A 25401-nucleotide genomic window follows, 5' to 3' on the forward strand; every position below is an offset into this window, starting at 1 on the left:
CTCTATATCCTCTTTGTAATATGGAGACCAGAAGTGTGCACAATACTCCAAATGTGGTCTAACCAATATTCGATACAAGTTTGACATTTAATTTTACTTTGGTGATGCTTCCATGCTTTTTTATTTTCTACTGAAGAGAAGAATCTGTTGGAAATAGGCAGCAAATAAGTCGGCTGCTGAAAAAGAAAAGATGGTTTTGCACTTTGGGGTGACTCCATTGCAACTTGCACTGTGAGGCTGTTGAGTTTGACCACCTTCAGTGAAGGTTTTCTCCTAAAGTCTTTCTCTCTCTCTCAGTTGTTAAGGGTCTGTTGTGCATTTCCAAGGTTGAGAAGTTTAAGGAACGGCTCAATTACTGGGTTCGTAGACATGGAAATGAACTTTTGTAGGGCAAATTTATTTCTTTAATTTCTCAGTTTAAAAAAAAAACACCTTTTGTTGTAAAATTTTCATTAGCACTTTGGGACAGAATGCTCTGGAGTGACTACAAGGCGAAGATCCAATTATTGAGTGAAGGAAATTTGTAACCAGTCGAGCTTTGCTCTCAACAACAACTTGCATTTTTATAGCGCCTTTTAATGTACTTAAACATCCTAAGGTGCTTCGCAGAAGCGTAGTCGGACAAAATTTGACATCCAGCCAAAGAAGGAGGCATTAGAACAGATGGCCAAACGCTTGGTCACAGAGGTAGGTTTTAAACTGAGTCTTAAAGGAGGTGGAGCAGGAAAGGGAGGAAGTTCCAAAGCTTGGAGCCTAGGCAGCTGAAGGCACAGCTAACAATCCTGGGGTGAAGGAAGTGAGGGATGTGCAAGAGGCCAGAGTTGGAGGAGTGAAGAGACCTCGGAGGGTTGTAGGGCTAGAGGAGGTTACAGAGATAGAGGGGAGAGGACTTGTAGGGATTTGGACACAGGGATAGATTTAAAGATTCGCACTTTCACAAGTTTGTGAAGCAGTAAGCATGTCCATCTATCCATTCCACGCACGAACCAGGCTGTTGGGAGCTTGTCCATTGATTGTAAACACAGGAAAATGAAGCACTTCCTGCACTAAATTGGAAAATCATGATCCCTTCCTGTGAGACTTTAGTCTGTATAAAATTGAATAAATGGGCCTTGTGTGACGTACATTTTTATTGTATTTGGATTAACTATCGCTTTCTTTGATGTAACACCAGTGCTGGACTCCTACCTGCTGATGGCTCAGTTGGGTTGGGATGCCTTTTATGTTGGTGTATGTGTCAGTTGTGGTTCAGTGGGTAGCATTCTCACCCCAAGTCAAAAGGTTGTGGGTTCAAGTCCCACTCAAAAGACTCGAGTATATGATCTTGGCTGATACTTCACGACAATACTGAGGGAGTGCTGCACTGTTGGAGGTGCTGATTTTGGGATGTTAAACGGAAGCTCCTGTCTGCCCTCTCAAGTGAACAAATGATCCTATGGCATTATTTTGAAGAAGGGTGGGGCAGTTCTCCCTGGTGTACTGGCCAATATTTATCCCACAATCAGCATCACTAAAGCAGATTATCTGCTTATTATCACATTGCTGTTTGTGGGATCTTCCTGTGTGCACATTGTCTGCTGCGTTTCCTCCATTACAAGAGTGATTACACTTCAAAAGTATTTCATTGGTTGTAGAGCAACTTGGAATGTCCTGAGGTTGTGAAAGGTGTTACATAAATGCAGATCTTTCTTACTTTGAGTGACTAATGATTCTGTGTATGTAATCAATCAGTGTAGATAAATAGCACAATGTGTCCATCTTCTTTGACCTCCTTGTCTCGAGACAGTGGGTAAGCGCCTGGAGGTCATCAGTGGTTTGTGAAGCAGCGCCTGGAGTGGCTATAAAGGCCAATTCTAGAGTGACAGACTCTTCCACAGGTGCTGCAGATAAAATTGGTTGTCGGGGCTGTTACACAGTTGGCTCTCCCCTTGTGCTTCTGTCCTTTTTCCTGCCAACTGCTAAGTCTCTTTGACTCAGCACTCTTTAGCCCCGCCTTTATGGCTGCCCGCCAGCTCTGGCGATCACTGGCAACTGATTCCCACGATTTGTGATCAATGTCACAGGACTTCATGTCGCGTTTGCAGACGTCTTTAAAGCGGAGACATGGACAGCCGGTGGGTCTGATACCAGTGACGAGCTCGCTGTACAATGCATCCTTGGGGATCCTGCCATCTTCCATGCGGCTCACATGGCCAAGCTATCTCAAGAGCCGCTGGCTCAGTAGGGTGTATATGCTGGGGATGTTGGCGGCCTCGAGAACTTCTGCGTTGGAGATACGGTCCTGCCACCTGATGCCAAGTATTCTCCGGAGGCAGCGAAGATGGAATGAGTTGAGACATCGCTCTTGGCTGACATACATTGTCCAAGCCTCGCTGCCATAGAGCAAGGTACTGAGGACACCGGCTTGATACACTCGGACTTTTGTGTCCCGTGTCAGTGCGCCATTTTCCCACACCCTCTTTGCCAGTCTGGACATAGCAGCAAACGCCTTTCCCATGTGGTTGTTGATTTCAGCATCGAGAGATTACTGGTGATAGTTGAGCCTAGGTAGGTGAACTCTTGAACCACTTCCAGAGTGTGGTCGCTGATATTGATGGATGGAGCATTTCTGACGTCCTGTCCCATGATGTTCGTTTTCTTGAGGCTGATGTTTAGGCCAAATTCATTGCAGGCAGCTGCAATCCTGTCGATGAGTCTCTGCCGACACTCTTCAGTGTGGGATGTTAATGCAGCATCGTCAGCAAAGAGGAGTTCCCTGATGAGGACTTTCCATACTTTGGTCTTCGCTCTAAGATGGGCAAGGTTGAACAACCTGCCCCCTGATCTTGTGTGGAAGAAAATTCCTTCCTCTGAAGACTTGAACACATGTGAGAGCAGCAGGGAGAAGAAGATCCCAAACAGCCTGTTTCATGCCACTCAGGATAGGAAAGGGGTCTGATGAGGCACCACTATGCTGAATTGTGCCTTTCATATTGTCATGGAATGAGGTGATGATACTTAGTAGCTTTGGTGGACATCCAATCTTTGCTAGTAGTCTGAAGAGACCACGTCTGCTGACGTAAATACTGTACATAAATATTGAGCAATCCTGGTTATGCATGGAAATTGTCCATTTATTCCCAGCTTGACTAGCAATTTAATGAATTTAGCTGCCCCATGGTGTACTAGAGTTGACCTTTTTTGTAATCATAGAATTATGCAGCGTAAAAGGAGGCCATTCAGCCCATCGTGTCTGCACTGACTCTTTGGAAAAAGCTTTTGAATTAGTCATATATCCCAGCTCTTTCCCCATTGGCCTGCAAACCTTTCCTCACAAGAAACAGAACATGGAACTGCTAGCTGATAAAATCGTGTAATCCTGTGGATTTGCCATTCCGGATCGAGGAAAGACATTTGCTGGAATACATAAGACAATTTTTAGACTTACCTTTTTGAAAGTTGCTCCCACCACCCTTTCAGGCAGTGCATTCCAGATCGTCACAACAACATCTACATCTTGCATTAGTGTTGGAACAATGTGCTGCATTAAAAAAAATTCTCATCTCGTCTCTGGCTGTTGTAGCATTTAGCTTAAATCTGTCTCCTCCGGCCACTGACCACTCTGCCAGTGAGTCCACAAATAGCCTTTTTATTCATGAACTGCAGCTGTGGTTGGCGTGAAAACCAAATGGAGAAGATCTGTTATTACAGGATCCGTGCTGAAATGTGTGGACCTTCAAACAACTAAAATAATATTCTTAATCCAAACTTGGATAAGTACAGCAGTTAATTGCATTGAAATGACTCGGAGCACGTTAAGCAATGAATTTCCTAGAGTGCTAATCAGGGCATTGTTTAAAAAAAGAGGGAAAAAGTAGCAGGATTTTGGATCAAGTAACATGCTCATGTTTTTTTTTATAGGACCATTTCTATTTTCATCCCTAAATGTGCTGCTAAAAGCTTGTATTAAAATTTCACAAAGAGTTTGCATAGTTTGATATTTGAGGACACACTAGCCTTTTATAACAAGGGATGTGCGTGCAGCTAACTTGTCTTCATGCTGTTTCAATGGTTCTCGTGGTGAAGGGGGATGATGGCAGGTGGTGGGGAGAGACACAGAGGTCCTGTTTTCAAATAAGAAATTCTTTCAGAAAAGCACTTCTGGAGCATTTAAGTAAAGGTTGACTGGGGACGGCTCACTTACTGCCCTCCGTAATTGATGCCTGATTTTGTTTGACAATCCAGCTGGATCTTATAACCAAATGTCTTGTCAGAAGACCCAGCTCGTGTTTCATTGAGCGTGGGTCTGTACTTGGGCACCTTTGGGGCTGAAGGAACTTAGGTTTTTAACAAAAGGTTTGACTTATAAATGCAACAAACCAGATCCACTTGTGCAGCCGTGTTTTAAGTTGTAAACTGATCTTGAAATTTTAACTTGGGATGTTTTTCAATCACTTCACCAAAGTGGGAATGCTTAAATCTATTCATCAAAGTGTCCGCCATGGCTCTGAGTAGCTCTCTTTCACCTCCTAGTCAAAAGGGAAAAAAGAAAGACTTGCATTTATATAGCGACTTTCATGAGCGCCAGACGTTCCAAAACACTTTACAGCCAATGAAGTACTTTTGAAATGGCGTGTGTTCACAGTCCCACTTTGGAGATTTGAGCACAAAATCGAAGCTGACACTCCCAGTTCAGTACTGAGGGAGCACTGCACTGTCAGAGGTGTTGCCTTTCAGGTGAGACATTGGGTGCTGCAATTTACAGCACAGAAATAGGCCATGCAGCCCAACAGATCCATTCTGAGGTTTATGCGCCACACAAACCTCCAGAGCATGGTTGTCCAATATACAGCCCACAGGCCAGAATCCAGCCTCCCAATGGTTTGAATCTGGCCCGCCAATCATATATGACTGACAGCAGTCTGGCCGTGGCTCAGCCACACCGGCAGAGTGGTGGTCACAACACTCACCTAGACTGGAGTGCTGTATACTGCACGCTTGTCCTACCTGTCTCTCAAACTGCTGAGGAAGGTGAGCAATTTAACCTGAGCGTGTGGGGACAGCTGCTGTCTAGCCAGTTGCTCTTCAAAAGGGTATAAGCACATGTCTTAGGGATTTAACATCTTATCTTTGTTGTAAAAGCAAAATACTGCACATGCTGGCAATCTGAAACACAAACAAGAAATGCTGGAAATAACCCTGAGATACAGTACTGGTGGGAACAGGTCTATCACTGTATAACACTGGGATACATTACTGGCGGGGACAGGTCTGACATTGTATAACACAGGTACAGTACTCATGGAGACAGGTCTGTCACTATTACACTGGGGTACAGTAATGATGGGAACAGGTCTGTTACTGTATAACACGGGTACAGTACTGGTCTGGACAGGTCTGTCACTGTATAACTGGGGTACAGTACTGACAGGGACGGGGGAAATGCGGAAACAGTTGGTGGAGACGCAGCGAGGGAGATTGAGGGGAGACGCCAAGAGCGAGAGAGAGTGGGGGGAGACGCCGAGAGCGAGAGAGAGTGGGGGGAGACGCCGAGAGCGAGAGAGAGTGGGGGGAGACGCCGAGAGCGAGAGAGAGTGGGGGGAGACGCAGAGAGGGGGAGACTGAAAAGATCAAGATTAGTCCTGACAGATGGACATCTATTCGGAATCGCTACATCAAGTGTGCAGGCAGACATTGTGCAAGCAAAATCAATCCCAGGTATCTCACTAAATCAGTGTTCAACATAGTGAAGAGAAAGTAAGTTAATAAATTAGTCTTCTCATTTAAAGCTTGGTCACAAAAAAGCACATTTGCCATTGTTTTCGTTAATAGTAAGACAAATTTTTAATGCCTGAAATTTGCTCACGCCCCTCCCCACCCCCCCCCCCCCCCCCCACCCCGATGTAGGACAGAAAATGTGGCCCCTCACGCAAAAAGGTTGGACACCCCTGCTCTAGACGATTTGCCTGAATTACTCTCTATGATCTTGAGTTCCACATTCTAACCATTCTCAGGTTAGAAGTTTCTCATGAATTCCCTATCGGCTTTATTAGTGACTATTTTATATTTATGGCACCTAGTTCTGGTCTCGCTTGCAAGTGGAAATATCGGACAGGATTTTGTTCTGCCCTTGGAGACAGGCACATAGGCTGTTCCCGACATTGCCCAGGCCCCCTGCCATTTTGTCCAGGACGGGGAAGGCCAAGAACAGACATCCTGCCCCAGGCCAATAGAGGCCCTTCAGTAACCAATTAACACAAGAAATAAGAGCAGGAGTGGACCATATGGCCCATCGAGTCAGCTCCACCATTCAAAACAATCATGGCTGATCTTAGGCTTCAACTCCACTTTCCCACCCACTCGCCATATCCCTTAATTTCCTGAGAAACCAAATATCTGTCTGAGCAATGGAGCATCTACAGTCCTCTAGGGAGAGAATTCCAAAGATTAACAACCTTTTGAGTTTTTTTTATTTGTTTATGAGATGTGGGTGTCACTGGCTAGGCCAGCATTTATTGCCCATCCCTAATTGCCCTTCAGAAGGTGGTGGTGAGCTGCCATTTTGTACCGCTGCTGTCCTTGGGGTGTAGGTACACCCAGTGTGCTGTTAAGAAGGGAGTTCCAGGATTTTGACCCAGTGACAGTGAAGCTACAGTGATATAGTTCCAAGTCAGGATGGTGCGTGGCTTGGAGGGGAACTTGCAGGTGGTGGTGTTCGCATGTATATGCTGCTCTTGTCTTCTAGGTGATAGAGGTCACAGGTTTGGAAGGTGCTGTCGAAGGAGTGAATTTATAAAGTGAATTAATAGCCACTAAAGGACCTCTTCCTGCCTCCACTTCAATTTTCGAAAGGCCCAGAACTGGGGGTAATCCAGAGCTCCTGGAGGGCCCCAGGGCGGTGATCACCATCCCCCCTGGAAGACACCCATTCCCCGCCCCAACCCTAACCCGCACCCTGTCGCCAGGGCCTGCCTGAATGGCCCCGATGACCTCGACCCCACTCAACTGTCTCGGGGTCTCTGGACATCTTCGTACTGCAGGGCCTCCTACAGTACCGGCATTGGCCGCCCTCCAGGTGGCGCTGCCATTGCTGATGAGCTGCCAGCCTTCTGATTGACCGGCAGCTCTGGAGACGGGAGCTCATCCCTTAAAGGGACGGTGTCCCTGCTGACGGGCATTTAATTGTCTGTCGGCCATAAAATGGCTTGGAGGGTCTGACGGAGGGCAAGGCGGGATCTTCCTCCTCCCTTTCGGCCTGCTGCCGGGACTCCCATCGCCGTAATAAATCTTGTCCATGTCCAACCGAGCAAACCCTTTCATCTTAAAGACTTCTATCCAAGTAACCCCTCAGTCTTCTCTTTTCTAGAAAAAAGAGCCCCAGATTGTTAAATCTTTCCTGATGTGTTTAACCTCTCATATTATTCTATTGGGTCACCTGCCATAAAGTACCTTTCAATCAAGGGAATTGTGATAGGTGAACTCGGGCAAGTGGAGCAAAACTAAATGAAAGCTGGGCTAGCATTGTTACATTTTTCCGAGTGGGTGACCATATTCTCCAAACAATTGCATTATTAAACATCTGTTCCAGCTAACACACTTTTTGTCTCGTCCTTAGACCTCGATCCCGCTCCAGGGACAGTGGAGAGGAAACTGAAGCCATCCAGGAGCGCTTTTTCCGACCTCACTTCCTGCAGGCACCGGGAGACATGGTTATTCAGGAGGGGAAACTCTGCAGAATGGATTGCAAGGTAACTGGAACCTCATGCAAAGGCAAAAAGAAGTGACTTGCTGTAGTGTTCTTCTGTTGTGACTCAGTTGGTAGCTCTCCTGCCTCTGAGTCAGAAGGCTGTGGTTCAAGTACTTCACCACAGAACCCAGGCTGACACTTCCAGTGCAGGACTGAACGTGCTGTACCGTTGGGGATGCCGTCTTTCAGATGAGATAGTAAACTGAGGTCCCAATCGTGATGTCAGCAGAAAAGTGGGATTGAGTCGATAGTTCTGATGTGAACTAACATTGTCACAATGGGTGCTTTGTATTGGAATTTCTGATTCTATCACCTTTGACCCTGAAAGGGGAAAGAGATCCTGTAATTCTGACATCATGAGCTAAGTAAATTGTGCATCTGGTTTAAGGATTGGTTTGTACTTGAGTCTGTGGCATTTGTTGATGTTTTCTATGATGGTGGTGACCTAGGGTCATCCAACAAACTTAAAGGTTTCCAGATGAAAGTCTCAGGCCTCGTTTGCTTGATGATACCCTGTATACAAATGATTTTTTTGTTTCAGTGGTTGAAGTCCTCCTTGAACTGGAAAGGAAATCCTGATAGTATATGATAAACCTAAAATAGGACAAGCATGCTTTGTTGGTCGCATGTGGAGGAACTACCAAAGTCATACAACTCAAGTCTTCTTGTCTTAACCTATTTTGTCTGTCTATAGTACACTTGGGTGTTTTGCACTGCGATGATGTTAAACTGCCCAGTCATTAATTCAATACAGCTTCCACCACACTCACTGTCACTGTTTATGCCAAGCAGCTTCCTACATTGGGTAAATAGCGGTGACCATTTGCTATAGCCACAGGCATCAGTTATAAAGGTGCCCCCTAAAATGTATTAAGCACATTGGGTGTTTTGGACAATTTAAGCACCCATTCACACAGCCTGTAGAACTCCTACTGGCTTGCTGAGCTGGACACCAACTCTATTTTAAATTTTGAAAGAGGCTGCTTTCCACAATAGGGTTAAGTATGATTCAACTTGAAAATAATTAAAGAACTGAGGCGACCCATTCTAGCTCCACTGAAAGATGAGAGAGAGTGCAGGGACTGTTTAACTCTCCCTTCTACAGACACCAGCCAGTTCCAGGGCTTTAAACTCGGAAAAGTGCTTTGGGGAAAAAGGGCAAACGTTACATGTGGAGAATTTTGATTCTTCTGTGAAGCACCTCAGCCCATTTTCTGATGATAAAGGCTTGTATAGCCATACTGGAGACAGTAGCATAGTGGTGATGTTACTGGACTAGTAATCCAGAGGCCCAGACTAATTCTCTGGAGACACGAGTTCAAATCCCACCACGGCAGAATTAGAATTAGAACATTACAGCGCAGTACAGGCCCTTCAGCCCTCGAGGTTGCGCCGACATGTGAAACCATCTGACCTACACTATTCCACTAATTAGAATTAGAACATTACAGCGCAGTACAGGCAGCTGGTGGAATTTAAATTCAATTAATAAATCTGGCATAAAATGCTAATCTCATTAATAATAGTGAAACTACTGGATTGTGTTAAACACATCTGGTTGACTAATGTGGAAGGAAATCTGCCATCCTTACCCTGTCTGGCCTACATGTGACTCCAGATCCACAAATTATGACTTTCAGTTACCCTTTGAAATAGCCTAGCAAACTACTACAGAAAAGTCAAATGAGAATAAAACCGGAAGGACAACCCAGCATCGACATAGGCACTTCCTGTCCAGTTAACCCTGCAGAGCACTCCTCACTAACATCAGGGGACTTGTGCTAAAATTGGGAAAGCTGTCCCAGACTAGTCAAGCAACAGACTGACATAGTCCTACTCACCGAATAATATCTTACAGCCAATGTCCCAGACCCCTCCATCACCTTCCTTGGGTGTGTCCTGTCCTACCGGCAGGACAGACCCACCAGAGGTGGCAGCACAGTGGTATACAGTCAGGAGGGAGTTGCCCTGGGAGCCCTCAACATTGACTCCGGACCCCATGAAGTCTCATGGCATCAGGTCAAACATAGGCAAAGAAACCTTCTGCTGATTACCACATACTGCCCTCCCTCAGCTGATGAATCAGTATTCCTCCATGTTGAACATCACTTGGAAGAAGCACTGAGGGTAGCAAGGGCACAGAATCTACTCTAGATGTCCATTACTAAGGGTCTCTCAGTAACATCACTACTGACTGAGCTGGCCGAGTCCTGAAGGACACATCCGCCAGACTGGGCCTGCGGCAGGTGGTGAGAGAACCAAAAAGAAAGAAAAACTTACTTGATCTAGTCCTCACCAATCTATCTGTTACAGATGTCTATGACGAAGTCCCGTCTTCTCTGGAGTTTAGAAGAATGAGAGGCGATCTAATTGAGACATACAAGATTCTGAAAGGGCTTGATAGGCTAGAAGCTGCGCGATTGTTTCTGTTGGTCAGGGAATCTAGAACATGGGGGCGCAGTCTCAGGATAAGGGGCCGATCTTTAAGAACTGAGCTGAAGAGAAATTACTTCACTCAGAGGGTTGTGAATCTTTGGAAGTCTCTAGCCCAAGAGATTGTGGATGCTCCATCATTGAATACATTTAAGGCTGGGATAGATAGATTTTTGGTCTCGCAGGGAACCAAGGGATATGGGGAGCAGGCAGGAGAGTGGAATTGAAGCCCAAGATCAGCCATGATCATATTGAATGGTGGGGCAGGCTCGATGGGCCGTATGGTCTACTTCTGCTCCTATTTCTTGTGTTCACACTGCAGACACACTCCATCGTGTTGTGTGGCACTACCATTGTGTTCCATGGGATAGATTCAGAACAGACATAGCAACTCAAAACTGGGCATCCATGAGGCACTGTGGGCCATTAGCAGCACCAGAATTGGATTCAACCACAATCTGTAACCTCATGGCCCAGTATATCTCCCACTCTACCATCACCATCAAGGCGGGGGACCAACCCTGGTTCAATGAAGAGTGCAGGAGGGCATACCTGGAGCAGCACCAGGCAAAGCTAAAAATGAGGTACTAACCTAGTGAAGCTACAACACAGGACAACATGCATGCCAAATGATCCCACAACCTGCAGATCAGATCTAAGTTCTGCAGTCCTGCCATATTCAGTCATGAATGGTGGTGGACAATTAAGCAACTAACCAGAGAAGGAGGCTTCACAAACATTCCCGTCCTCAATGATGGGGGAGCCCAGCACATCAGTGTAAAAGATAAGATTGAAGCATTTGTAACCACCTTCAGCCAGAAGTACCGAATGGATGATCTATCTCAGCCTCCTCCTGAGGTCCCCAGCATCACAGATGCCAGTCTTCAGCCAATTTGATATTGCCTCTTGATATCAAGAAACGACTGAAGGCACGGGATACTGCAAAGGCTATAGGCCCTGACAATATTCTGGCTATAGGACTGAAGACTTGTGCTCCAGAACTGGCTGTGCCCTTAGCCAAGCTGTTCCAGTACAGCTACAACATTGGCATCTACCCGGCTTGTGCAAAATTGTCCAGGTATGTCCTGTCCATAAAAAGCAGGATAAATCCAATCCACCCAATTATCACTCCATCAGTCTACTTTCAATTATCAGCAAAGTGATGGAAGGTTTCGTGGCCGTGTTATCAAGCGGCACTTACACAGCAATAAGCTGCTCACCAATGCTCAGTTTGGGTTCTGCCAGGGCCACTCAGCTTCTGAACTCATTACAGCCTTGGTCCAAACATGGACAAAAGAATTGAACTCGAGATGTGGTGAAAGTAATTGCCTTTGACATCAAGACAGTATTTGACCGAGTATGGCATCAAGGAACCCTAGCAAAACTGGAGTCAATGGGAATCAGGGGAAAGCTCTCCGCTGCTTGGAGTCATACCGAGCGCAAAGGAAGATGGTTGTGGTTGTTGGAGGTCAATCATCTGAGCTCCAGGACAGCACTGCAGGAGTTCGTCACGGTAGTGTCCTAGCCCCAACCATCTTCAGCTGCTTCATCAATGACCTTCACTCCATTATAAGATCAGAAGTGGGAATGTTCGCTGATAATTGCACAATGTTCAGTATCATCTGCAACTCCTCAAATACTGAAGCAGCCTGTGTCCATATGCAGCAAGACCTGGATAACATTCAGGCTTGGGCTGATAAGCGGCAAGTAACATTCGCGCCACACAAGTGTTAGGCAATGACTATCTCCAACAAGAGAGATTCTAAACATCTCCCCTTGACATTCAGTGGCATTATGATTGCTGAATCCCCCACTATCAACATCTTGGGAGTGAAAATTGACCAGAAACTGAACTGGACCAGCATCAGCCTGACCTGCTAAGTGTTTCTAGCATTGTCTCTTTTTGGCTGTGATTTCCAGCATTATCTTCCTTTTATTGCCTAAATGGAGGTGGTTGTATAGTAGGGTTCCAGGGTTTGGATTTAAATCATTAATTAGCAAAATGGAGGAGGTTTATTAGATTCTGGTTGAACACTGCCTGTTGACAGGAGGTGAAAAACCTTTTAATTTCTCAATGCGGATATTCTGCCTGTTGATCAAAAAAAAATCTTGAACGTAATTACAGTGTCAGTCGTGGCTCAGTTGGTAGCATAACTACTTCTGGGTTCAAGCCTCACTCTAGAGATTTGAGCATAAAAATCTAGGTTGACATGGCAATGCAGTACTGAGGGAGTGCTGCACAGTCAGAGGTGCTGTCTTTCAGATAAAACGTTAAACCCCAAGGCCCCATCTGCTCTCTCAAGTGGATGTAAAAGATTCCAAGGCCACTATTCTAAAGAAAAGCAGGGGAGTGCTCCCTGGTGTCCTGCCAATAATTGTCCTTCGTTCAACATCACTAAAACAGATTCTCTGGTCATAATCTCAATGCTATTTGTGAGATCTTGCTGTGCGCAAATTAGCTGCCACATTTCCTGCATTACAGCAGTGACCCTGTACTTCATTGCTGTAAAACGCTTTAGGCTATCCTGTGGTTATGAAAGGTGCTTTACATATGCAAGTCGGTCTTTTTCTTTTATCAAAATGAAGTTGGGAGGAGGTGGGAAACTTCATTAATTTTGAAAGGTTGCTTCAGACTGAATTTCACTCACATTTTAAACAGTAGATTATAGTGAATTACAGGTTTGAAAACCAGACAGTATGTTAGCATAATAGCCTTGAGGCATTTCTGACAACAGCACTTAACAGACATTATCCATCTATGTATAATTTCCAATGAGATATCACTAGCTAAAATGTGTAACATCAGACACTTAACAACAAGCCCAGTCTGGGCTGAGTCAGATTGCCTGAGTTGGGTAGTCGAGGCCAAATTAAAGATGTGTAATTCACCGCATCTGCTTCTGAACAAGCAGAGAATGCTAACTCTCTGCTGTAAAGTCCCACCCTTCCGCATGTAAGAATTTTCACCTTAAAGGCCTTTGTATTAACAACAACCACTGGTGTTCTTGATCAATGGTGATAAAAGCTTGTTGCCATCAGATTAAAACCTCCTCTTTCAAGCCATTCAATGACTTATCAAGGTTAAGGAAGCCAAATTGTAACAGTGTTGGTTTAACAAGTATTCCTGTGGCTTGTTACTTGAGCGTAGATAGTGGCTTTGGGTTGGGCTTGTGTCCAATGTTGCATAGTGCCTACCTGGAACCTGTTTTTTGTTCCTGCACTGAAGGTCACGAGGAGGACCCTTATCCCCACATCTTCTCTGGGTGCGACTGTCCTTTATCTCCAGGTCTCTTCTGCATGTGCGTGTTCCTTATCTCCATATCGCTGCGGGTGTGCGTGTCCCTTATCTGCACATCTCCTCTGCGTGTGGGTGTTTTCCCATGGGAAACTGTTTGACTCTTATGTTTATTTTTAAATCACCTTTTGTTGCTGAAGTATATGCAAGTTAAATATAAATATTTGAACATATAAAATTGACTGTCAGGAGAAGACCGCTGGTTCGGCAAGTCTGGCCCACGCCACAGAGTCAGAGAGATACAGCACTGAAACAGGCCCTTCGGCCTACCGAGTCTGTGCCGACCATCAACCACCCATTTATACTAATCCTACATTAATCCCATATTCCCTACCACATCCCCTCCTACATTAATGCCATATTCCCTACCATTCTCCTACCACCTACCTACACTAGGGACACTTTACAATGGCCAATTTACCTATCAACCTGCAAGTCTTTGGCGGTGGGAGGAGAATGGTAGGGAGAACTTGCAAACTCCGCACAGGCAGTACCGAGAACCGAACCCGGGTCACTGGAGCTGTGAGGCTGCGGTGCTAGCCACTGTGCCGCCCTCAGGATTAAGTTCCATTTGCCACTAGTCTGCCCATCTTACCAGCCCATCTATATCGTCCTGTAACCTAAGGCTTTCCTCCTCACTATTTACGACACCACTAACTTTCATGTCATCTGCGAACTTACTGATCATACCTCCTATATTCAGGTCTAAATCCTTAACGTACGCTAAAAACAGCAAGGGTCCCAACACTGATCCCTGTGGTACACCACTGGTCATAGGCTTCCAATCGCAAAAACAACCCTCGACCATCACCCTCTGCCTCCTGCCATTAAGCCAATTTTGGATCCAATTTGCCAAATTGCCCTGGATCCCATGGGGCCTTACTTTCTTGACCAATCTCCCATGCGGGACCTTATCAAAAGCCTTACTGAACGAAGACTACATCAACTGCTTTACCCTCATCTGCACACCTAGTAACCTCCTCAAAAAAGTAAATCAAATTTGTTAGACATCTTGGCTGGAGTATCAGGACTAAACACGTCCCCCTATCCTTGCAGTTATGTAACCCCGTGGAAGAGGCAAAACCACACAGAAAAAAACAGGACCAATAAGGTGCAAAAAAAACATCATCTCCGACCCTTTCAAGTGAGCAAAACCAGTCCAGAAGATCCTAAGTGTTATTTACAGAGACACTTACCTTCTACATGCTGCCATCTCTGCCCCAGTCAGGAACTGGTCTAGTTTCCTCTTAAAGATGGACAGTCAACATGCACCACCCCAGTGGGCAATGGATTCCAGAGGCTCACTACTCTCTGGCAAAAGAACTCCTCAACATTCAGCCTATTCCTGTTCTGGCACAGTTCAAACTCATGTCCCCTGTCCTTCTGAAAGAATCAATCAAAGGGATTGGAGTATAAGAGTAAGGAAGTCTTACAGGAGTTGTATAGGGCTTTGGTGAGACCACACCGGGAGTACTGTTTACAGTTTTGGTCTCCTTACCTAAAGAAGGATGTACTTGCCTCGGAGGAAGTGCAACAAAGGTTCAATATTCCTGGAATGAGGTCTATATTCCCTGGAGTTTCGAAGAATGAAAGGTGATCTAATTGAAACATATAAAACTCTTGAGGGGCTTGACAGGGTAGATGCTGAGAAAATGTTTCCCCAGGCTGGAGAATCTGGAACACATGGTTGCAGTCTCAGAATAAGGGGTCAGCCATTTAGGAATGAGCTGAGGGGAAATGTCTTCACTCAAAGGGCTGTGGAATCTTTGGAATTTTCTCCCACAGAGAGCTGTGGATGCTCATTTGCTGATCATATTTAAAACAGAATTAATAGATTTTTGGATAAATAAGGAATTAAGGGATGTGGGAGTAGTGCGGGAAGGTGGAGTTGAGATAGAAGATCATCCATGATCTTACTGAATGGTGGAGCAGGCTCGAAGGGCTGAATGGCCTACTCCAACCCCTATTTCTTATTTTCTTACATTCTCCAATGTGCATTTCTATCTTTTGTGTAGAAGGAAAGCTAAAGTCTTTGTATAGCTTTAAACACCACACCCTGCGAGAAAGCAGATCTCGGCAGGAGATCCGTAAGAAGTATAGAATTTTCAGGACATGAACAAGCCATTATCCCAACTGATCTATGCATATGTTTATGCTTCACACTTACTTTTTACTTCTTTTCACCCTATCAACATATCCTTCTGTTACTTTTTTCGCTCATGTACTTGCTTCTCCCTCAGCAAGAAGAAACTGTTTATAAAGCATGGGGTATATTTGAAACAATTAATGTTGCAGGCACTAAACAAGGTCACTAGGGTTGTGGTTTCCGGTTGAGTGAGTTCCTGATCCCAGACCATCCACTCTCAGTAGGTGAATTGTAAAGCGAAGTATCTTCTGCAGGGAGGGAAGTCACGTGTCCTAGAAGAGATTTTTTTTTTGGTCATTGTCTCATTGCTGTTTGTGAGAGCAAACTCTGTGCAAACTGGACTGCCATGTTTCTTGACATCGCAACCATTTCGAATGCACTTCATTGGCTGTAAATTGATATGGGATGTCCTACAAGGCACTATATAAATGCAATTTAATGTTCTTCTCCCAGACAAACAAGCTCTTAGTTGTAGATTAGTATTGGTAGCTCACAGATAACAGACACGCTCATTCGGGAATGTTATAACAATGCAAAAGAATTGAGATGAAAGGAGAAAAATATTTATTCTTAAAAAAGGACTTGCATTTATATGGCACCTTTCACAACCTCAGAATGTCCCAAAGCGCTTTACAATCAATGAAGTATATTTGAAGTGTAATCACTTTTATAATATAGGAAGCATGGCAGCCAATTTGCACACAGCAAGCTGCCACAAACAGCAATGAAAGAAATAACCAGATAATCTGTTTTACATTGTTATGTTGTGGAATAAATAATGGTCAGGACATGGGAAAACGCCCCTGTTCTCCTACGAAATACTGCCATGTGACCTTTTTACATTCACCTGAAAGAGCAGACGCAGCCTCAGTTTAACATCTCATTTGAAAGACAGCACCTCCAACAGTGCAGCATTCCTTCAGTTACTGCAATGGGAGTGTCAGCCTGGATTTTTATGCTCAAGCCTCTGGAAAGGGGACTTGAACCCAAAACCTACTGAATCAGAGGCCAGAGAGTTGCCTGCTAAGTTCAGACTGACACCTGACGCTGACACGTAAATGGAAGCCTTTGCTTATTAATGTAATAATTCACTTCAGAAGAATGTTATAATACTGTGGTGTGATTAATCTGTCATCTGTTTCACACCAACCGGAATCATAGATACTGGAGGGGAAAACTGTTGTGTTTTTGCTAATTAGTTTTCACTTGGGTATTCTTGCAGGTTAGTGGGCTACCAACTCCAGACCTGATCTGGCAACTGAATGGGAACCAGATCCATTCAGACAGCAGTCACAAGATGCTCGTACGTGAGAATGGCGTTCACTCCCTGGTCATTGAACCAGCCACTTCTAGAGATGCTGGGATGTACACGTGCATAGCCACCAACCGAGCTGGCCAGAACTGTTTCAGTCTCGAGCTAATAGTCGCAGGTATGCAAGTTGCTCCTTTATTTCCCACCTCCAATAACTTAAAGGAAAAAGTTTCACTGTTCTAGATTGCAGATTAGAGTTGGGCTCATTGCCCAGTCCAAACTCTGATTGACATAGTCCCATCCGAGATGTAACCAGGTCGGAATCCATGATGTGTTACTGAGCGTCCAGCAGAGGAAGGGCATTACAGAGCGATATTCGTCTCCCTGCAGGACTAGCCACCCAGTCTCTCTGCCAGATCTGATAACTGGGTGTATGTTCCAACTACCATTGTTCCCATATGACCCCAGGATGTCCCAAAGTGCTTTACAGCCAATGTATTATCTTTAATGAAGTGTATCCACTGGTGCAATGTAGGGAACACAACAGCCAATTTATGCACAGCAAGTTCCCACAGACTGCAATGAATTAATGAGCATATCATTGTTAACATGGGCATGAACCCACTTGTTTTAAGTGGTTTAAGCCCTATGTTGGGAGAGAACAAAGCATGTGGAAATTTAGTCCGATTGCATTAAGCATTCCTGTAGGAAGACCACCAGTCAGAAAATATACTCCCACGTGTCCCAAAGGGAGAAACATTAATTTGCCAAGATTGCATGTGATTATAAAAGCAAAATACTGCAGATGCTGGAAATCTGAAATAAAAACAGAAAGTGCTGGAAATACTCAGCAGGTCTGGCAGCATCTGTGGACAGAGAAACAGAGCTAACATTTCAGGTCTGTGACCTTTCATCAGAACTGGCAAAGTTTCGAAATGTAATAGGTTTTAAGCAAGTGACGCGGGGGTGGGGGGAAAGAGAACAAAAGGTGTATGATTGGGCAGAGGGCCAGAGAGATTAACTGACAAGGAGGTCATGGGGCAAAGGCAACGACAGTGTGCTAATGGTGTGCTGAAAGACAAAGCATTAGTCCACAGAATCACAGAATTGTTACAGTGCAGACGGAGGCCATTCAGCCCATCATGTCTGCACCGCATCGTGTCCAGAGAGAGTGTTAATGACAGAATAATGAACAGCTCTGTCCAAAAGCACAAACATGCTTTGTCTTTCACCACACCATTAGCACTCCCTTTGCCTTTGTTCCACGACATCTTTGTTATTTAATCTCTCTTGTCCTCCGCCCTATCGCACATCTTCCCTTTTGTTCTCTTTCCCCCACCCCACCTTCACTTGCTTAAAACCCCTTACATTTCTAAGCTTTGCTGGTTCCGTTGAAAGGTCACTGACCTGAAACATTAACTCTGCTTCTCTCTCCACAAATACTGCCAGACCTGCTGAGTATTTCCAGGACTTTCTGTTTTTATTGCATGTGATTGTGACAGCTTGTCAGTTGAAAGCAGTTGGCTGCTGTGAATCTTGTGACTGAAACAGGATATAATGCATTTTAAGCCTTGGGCATCTGCCAATATAAGACAGTGACTTTAGTGAGGAAATACTTAAGAAATTAAGATCTTGAAGGTAAGGGTCAAAGATGTTAACTTAATTCAGGCATATTCTGCTGTCAAGTCCATTCCTGTTGAATGTACTACATTACAAGGTTTAATGAAGTTATAAGTTGAATTAAAGCCCTTACAATCTCACAGACCACAAACAATTGTTGACTAAGCCGCCGTGAAGATGTACTCAGCCATTTTTGTTTGAAGTGTTTCCAGGTCTGGGTCTGGTCCCAAGATGAGCAAAGGTTCACCTGTTCTCCCAATATCCCACCCAACTATCGATAACTAACACTGGATGTTCTCACTCTCAGTGAATTGCTCAGAGGAGGAAACTCTCACTGTTTATAGGGAAGACCTGCCTTTATCTGTTGGGGCACTTCTCAACGAGCAGCAACTAGCATTGGGCTGAGCGTGAGTCACAGGCAAGACCGCTGATTTGTGACTTTCTTTGCGGCTTAGAGTGGGTGGGGAAATGGACAGAAGCTTGGAATTCAAGCCTTAGAGCAAAATCAGATTTTTTTTTTTGCTCACTGATTTTAATGTTGTGATGTGTTCTTTCTCCACAGCTAAAGAGATGGTCAGAGCCCCAGTGTTTATAGAGAAGCTGCAGAATACCGGGGTCGCTGAGGGATATCCGATACGGTTAGAGTGTCGTGTCGCAGGTGTGCCATACCCACAGATCTTCTGGAAGAAGGACAATGAATCTCTCACTCAGAACACGGACCGAGTAAGGTGAGGCAGATAGTGAGTTTGTAAATCCTGCCTGGTTTGTACATCCGGGACTTGGACTCTTGACTTGTGGCTTTTTTTTATTCATTCACAAAATGGTGAGGCCGACATTTATTACCCATCCCTGACTGCGCTGGAGAAGGTGCTGGTGAGCTGTCTTCTTGAATACAACTGAGTGGCTTGCTAGACCATTTCAGGAGGCCGTTAAGAAATAACCACATTGCTGTGGGTCTGGAGTCACATATAAACCAGACCGGGTAAAGATGTCCGATTTCCTTTCCTAAAGGGAATTAGCGCAACAGATGGGTTTTTATATAAACCCAGTAGTTTCATGCTCACCATTACTGTTACCAGCTTTTTATTCCAGATTTATTTAATTCACTAATTACATTTAAATTCCCCAGCTGTCATGGTCTCTGAATCATTAGTCCAGGCCTCTGGAATACTAATCCAATAACATAACAACTGTGCTACTGTACTCCTAAACTGGGAGATGTCCTATTTTTTTGAAAAAAACTTGTAAACCAAATCGTCTAGAATCCACAAACGGTCATTTATTTTCTGGGTGACTGGATAAATCTGTCCTTTGATCCTTCCAGGGATGACTGTTCAAAGACACAAGTTCCTTTGTGGTGACTTTGTGGTTACGTGCATTAAGTGTGTAAGTAGCTATTAGTCTGTCCAGGGAAAACAATGATTCCTTCTTTGGCATCTGCAGAAGTCTATTTCTTTTTTGAAAAAAACTTTCCCCAACTATTGAAAAAAAATTGAAATACAAGGTTGTGTCTTCTGTAAACAATCAAATTCTGCAAATTCCAGCCACGTTGAAGCTCCCTTCTCAACTTGACTGCGGTAGCCTTTCATCAGATAAGAAAAGAATAATTACAGTTTATTCAAACCCCTCCAATTTTGAAGCCATCCTTTGATCATGTCAACCTGATAGCCAAAGTTTTTTTTTAATGTGTATGTGTGTGTTTATATATAATTGACGTCTATTATTAAAAACTACCCATTTTCGACTTCATTTTGTATCTTCTGATGTAGGTGCATTCATTATAAACAATAACTTGCATTTATATAGCGCCTTTAATGTAGTAAAACGTCCCAAGGCGCTTCACAGGAGCGGTCATCAGACGGAGCTTTGACAACGAGCCACTTAAGACGATATGGCATGTGACCAAAAGCTTGGCCAAAGAGAGAGATTTTAGGGAGTGTCTTAAAGGAGGAAGGAGAGGTAGCGAGGTTAAGGGGGTAGGTTTTCATTATCAATAAAGTAAAATCGAAACCTGTGCCATCACTTGCTAAAGGCCTGCCTTGCATAACTTTGGACCTTGCACACAAAGTGCTGCCTCGCACTAACAGGAATACGGCCTACTGCAGAGATGTGGGTCTCCCTCTACTGTCTGTAGTAAAGGCAAAGAAGGGGTCCGTGATGCTTCTGTCGCAGTTTAAACTGTGTAAGTGTGGAGAGTCAGTACTGCACATTTTACTTCACAGCAGCAATGCACCAAGGCTCCTTAGACAGCAACTTCCAAACCCGCGGCCTCCACCACCTAGAAGGACAAGGGCAACAAGTGCATGGGAACACCACCACCTGCAAGTTCCCCTCCGAGCCACACCCCATCCTGACTTGGAACTATATCACCGTTCCTTCACTGTCACTGGGTCAAAATCCTGGAACTCCCTTCTTAACTGCACTGGGGGCGTCCCGACCCCACATGGACTGCAGCGGTTCAAGAAGGCAGCTCACCACCACCTTCTCAAGGGCAATTAGGAATGGGCAATAAATGCTGGCCTAGCCAGCAATGCTCACATCCCATGAAAGAATAAAAAAAACTTCCAATTGGAACTCTTGTCTGGTCAAAAGTGGAACCCGGTCAAAAGTGGAACCCAGCCTACAATGGAGTTCAGTCTGAAATGTGTGAGAAAGGAGCCTGGATGCTGCTGCTCCTGATATAGAGCCAGTATAAAGGACCTTTTTTTTTAACCATGCACAGTTTCTGTCCTCAACATGTAACCTGTGAAATTTCTATCCAGTTTTCAACAGGTTAACAAACATTTAAAACTACTGAGATGATTCATTTACGTAAGAACATAAGCAATAGGAGCAGGAGTAGACCGTATGGACCCTCAAGCCTGCTCTGTCATCCAATATGATCAGAGCTGACCTTCTGCATCAGCTCCACTTTCCCACCTGCTCCCCTTTATTCCCTCAGAAACCAAAATAAATATAAATAAATATACACAATGATGGAGCATCCACAATCCACTGGGGTCAAGAACTCCAGAGATTCACAACCCTTTGAGGGCAGAAGTTACTCCTCATCTCAGCCCTAAATGGTCACCCCCCCCTTATCCTGAGACTGTGCCCCCATGTTCCAGATTCCCCAGCCAGGGGAAACAACTTCTGTCAAACCCCCTCAGAATCTTGTATGTTTCAATGAGATCACCTCTTATTCTTCTAAACTCCAGAGAGTATAGGCACAATTTACTCAGCCTCTCATCGTAGGACAACCCTCTCATCCCAGGAACCAATCTAGTGAACTTTCGCCGTGTCACCTCCAATGCAAGTATATCCTTCCTTACTCTCAGTCTCTTCTTCTAAGTCAGATAGATTTTAAGTAGCTGAGGCCCCAGCACTGATTCTTGTGTCACTGCACTCGTCACAACTTGAAAATGGCCCGTTTATCCATACTCTCTGCTTCCTCTCCGTTAACCAATCGTCTAAACATGCTAATATATTACCTCCAACTCCATCTTGTTTATTAGCCTTTTGTGTGGCATCTTATTGAATGTTTTTTTGGAAATCCAAGTATACTACATCGACTGGTTCCCTCTTATTTGCCATATTAGTTATATCCTCAAAAAAAATCTAATTTGTAGCACTTTGGGATAAATGTTGGCCAAGACACCAGGGATAGCTTCCCTGCTCCTCTTCACATGGTGGCCATGGGATATTTTATGTCCACCTCAGAGAACAGATGGAGCTTCAGCTTAATGTTTCAGCAGAAAGATGGCCCCTTCTGACAGTGTAGCACTCCCTCAGTACAGCACTGGAAGCATCAGCCGGGATCGCTGGAATGGGACGTGAGCCCGTAAGGTTTTGACCTAAGGGCTGAGTGCTACCCGCTTAAAACATTTTTCTTTTATTTGTGGGATGTGGGCATCGCTGGCTAGGCCAGTATTTATTGCCCATCCTCAACTGCCCTTGAACTGAGTATCTTGCTCGGCCATTTCAGAGGGCATTTTAAGAGTCAACTACATTGCTGTGGGTCTGGAATCACATGTAGGCCAGACCAGGTAAAGACGGCAGATTTTCTTCCCTAAAGGGCATTAGATGGGTTTTTTACAACGATCAACAATGGTTTCATGGCCATCATTAGATTAGGTTTTAATTCCAGATTTATTAATTGAATTTAAATTTCACCATCTGCCGTGGTGGGATTCGAACCCATGTTCCCAGAGCATTAGCCTGGGCTCTGGATTACTAGTCCAGTGACATTACCACTATGTCACTGTCTCCCCTTTGACTGACACCTAAGTGAAACCCAAGTGAAATGGGTTTGCGAGAACCCAACTCCATGTCTACTGGCTGCAGGTCCACCTTGTCTAAACTCCTAAGATAGCACCAAATTATAGGGAACATCATGTAAAACGTAGAGCCAGAATGGGAAATGCTAACATTAGACAGTGCAGGGAAAAGGAGGTCTGCCTTTATGGATGGGGTCAAATTAGATTGTGAGACATCTTACCCAAATTACACTTGATATCAGCTGGGCTGTATACAAAATGTAACAACCACCACCGACAACAACTTGTATTTATATAGCATCTTTAACATAGTAAAGTGTCCCAAAGCTCTTCACAAGTGTGCTATCAAAATTTGACACTGTGCTACATAGGAGATATTAAGACAGTTGGCCAAAATCTTGGTCAAAACGGTAGGTTTTAAGGAAGATCTTAAAAGTTGTCATTTTAAACTTCAGTTTGAAATGGGAGAAGACATTTTAAACACTACTTTCAATGCTGAGGCTTCAAAGAAAGAAAGACTTGCATTTATATGGCACCTTTTGTGAGCTTGGGATGTCCCAAAGTGCTTTGCAGCCAACTAAGTGCTTTTGAAGTGTTATCACTGTTGTAATATAAAAAACATGGCAGCCAATTTATGCACAGCAAGCTCCCACAAACAGCAGTGTTATAATCTGTCTAGTGCCTGTTGGTTGAGGGATTAAATATTGGCCAGGATACTGGTGAGAACTCCCTTCTGTTCTTTGAAATAGTGCCCACGGGATCTCTTGCATGTGCTTGAGAGGGCAGACAGGGCCTCATTTAATGTCTCATCTGAAAGGTGGCACCTCCGACTGTGCAGCAGTCCCTCGGTACTGCATTGGGAGTGTCAGCCTAGATTTTATGCTCCAGTCCCTGATGGAACCTTGAATGGCACATGAATCCCACAACCTTCAAACTCGGGTGAGAGTCCTATCACTGAGCCATGGCTGAGGAGAGGATACGTTGTAGATCTTTAAATGCTTTTAAGTGTGACATTAATATTAAGATCTGTTTGGACTCTTCCTGCGATTTGTGTACTTCAGACTTATCTATTACTCTGTTGGATTGAAATCCACGTTCTCCACTCATTGGAATGAGTCAGAATTTAGACAACTATTAAGAGTTCCTTCATACTTAGATTAGATTAGATTAGAGATACAGCACTGAAACAGGCCCTTCGGCCCACCGAGTCTGTGCCGAACATCAACCACCCATTTATACTAATCCTACACTAATCCCATATTCCTACCAAACATCCCCACCTGTCCCTATATTTCCCTACCACCTACCTATACTAGTGACAATTTATAATGGCCAATTCAATTTACCTATCAACCTGCAAGTCTTTTGGCTTGTGGGAGGAAACCGGAGCACCCGGAGAAAACCCACGCAGACACAGGGAGAACTTGCAAACTCCACACAGGCAGTACCCAGAATCGAACCCGGGTCCCTGGAGCTGTGAGGCTGCGGTGCTAACCACTGCGCCACTGTGCCGCCCTAACTTACTAACATTGTGGCAATGTGCACAGGTACGTTCTCCATGTTAGAAAAAGGATATAGAGGTACTGGAAAAGGTGCAAATAAGACTTCCCAGAATAATACCAGAACTAAGAAGTTATGGCCATCAGAAAAGACTGAACAGGCTGGGACTCATTACTCCTGAAAGAAGGCCTAGAGGTGACCTGATAGAGCTCTTTATGATTATGGTGAGCTTTTTTGATAGGGTAGATATGGAGAAGATGTTTTCACTTGTGGCAGAGACCAAAACTATGGGCAATATTAATAAGATAGTCGCTATTAAATTCCATCGAGGAAATTGGGAGGAACTTCTTTTTGAAGAGAGTGGTTAGAATGTGGAAATTGCTACCACACGGAGTAGTTAAGGCGAATAACACAGATGCATTTAAGGGGAAGCTAGATAAATACATGAGTGGCAAAGGAATAGAAGGAGATGCTGATAGGGGGAGATGAAGAAGGAGGTGGCTCACACACACACAGTTGGGCCAAATGACCTGTTTCTGTGCTGCAGATTCTATGTAAAATGATGGAAGAGTTCATTGAGTGATTCCTCATTTAAGTTCCATTCTGTTTGCGTAACCTCGACAAATCTTTCATTTCTCAGCATGCACCATGACAACAAGGGTTACATCTGCCTGCTAATTCAGCCAACCACAAAGGAAGATGCTGCCTGGTACACTGTGTCTGCTAAGAATGAGGCTGGAATAATATCTTGTACAGCCAAGCTGGATGTTTACTGTGAGTTTAACTTTTCCTTTCTACAACTCATTCCCCAAAAGCTTAACATTTCGCTGATTTGAGGAAAAAAGAAAAAAGTAAGACTTGCATTTATAAGGAGAGACAGGCTTTCGGTTTAATGTCTCATCTGAAAGACGGTACCTCCAACTGTGCAGCACTCCCATAGGATTGCACTGGAGAGTCAGCCTTGACTTTGTGCTCAAGTCCTGAACCCACAACCTTTTGCATTTATATAAGCTACTTTCATATCCTTGGGATGTCACAAAGCATTAATACAGCCAATGAAGTACAAAGGTTAGAAAGATTAATGGTAGAGAGACCTGATTAGGAAGCTTAAAAGTTAATAGAAAATGGCCGCCATGGTTGTTTGGGGACAATGACATTGAAAGATCTTTCATT

The 25401-nt window shown here is 44.4% G+C and overlaps 1 protein-coding gene across 3 annotated transcripts in view; it reads left to right on the plus strand.

The window, feature by feature from the left end:
* palld (palladin, cytoskeletal associated protein) overlaps positions 1-25401 on the plus strand; it is a 253894-nt gene that overhangs the window by 224800 nt on the left and 3693 nt on the right. For all 3 annotated transcript variants that reach the window (XM_068029263.1, XM_068029264.1, XM_068029265.1), the window contains 4 exons: positions 7595-7727; positions 16823-17030; positions 19035-19200; positions 24869-25002. In XM_068029263.1, coding sequence (XP_067885364.1) covers positions 7595-7727; positions 16823-17030; positions 19035-19200; positions 24869-25002 — 641 coding nt within the window. The remainder of the gene's footprint in view (positions 1-7594; positions 7728-16822; positions 17031-19034; positions 19201-24868; positions 25003-25401) is intronic.

This window comes from Heterodontus francisci, chromosome 4 (genome assembly GCF_036365525.1).
Source record: "Heterodontus francisci isolate sHetFra1 chromosome 4, sHetFra1.hap1, whole genome shotgun sequence".
In the NCBI taxonomy this organism is placed as follows: domain Eukaryota; kingdom Metazoa; phylum Chordata; class Chondrichthyes; order Heterodontiformes; family Heterodontidae; genus Heterodontus; species Heterodontus francisci.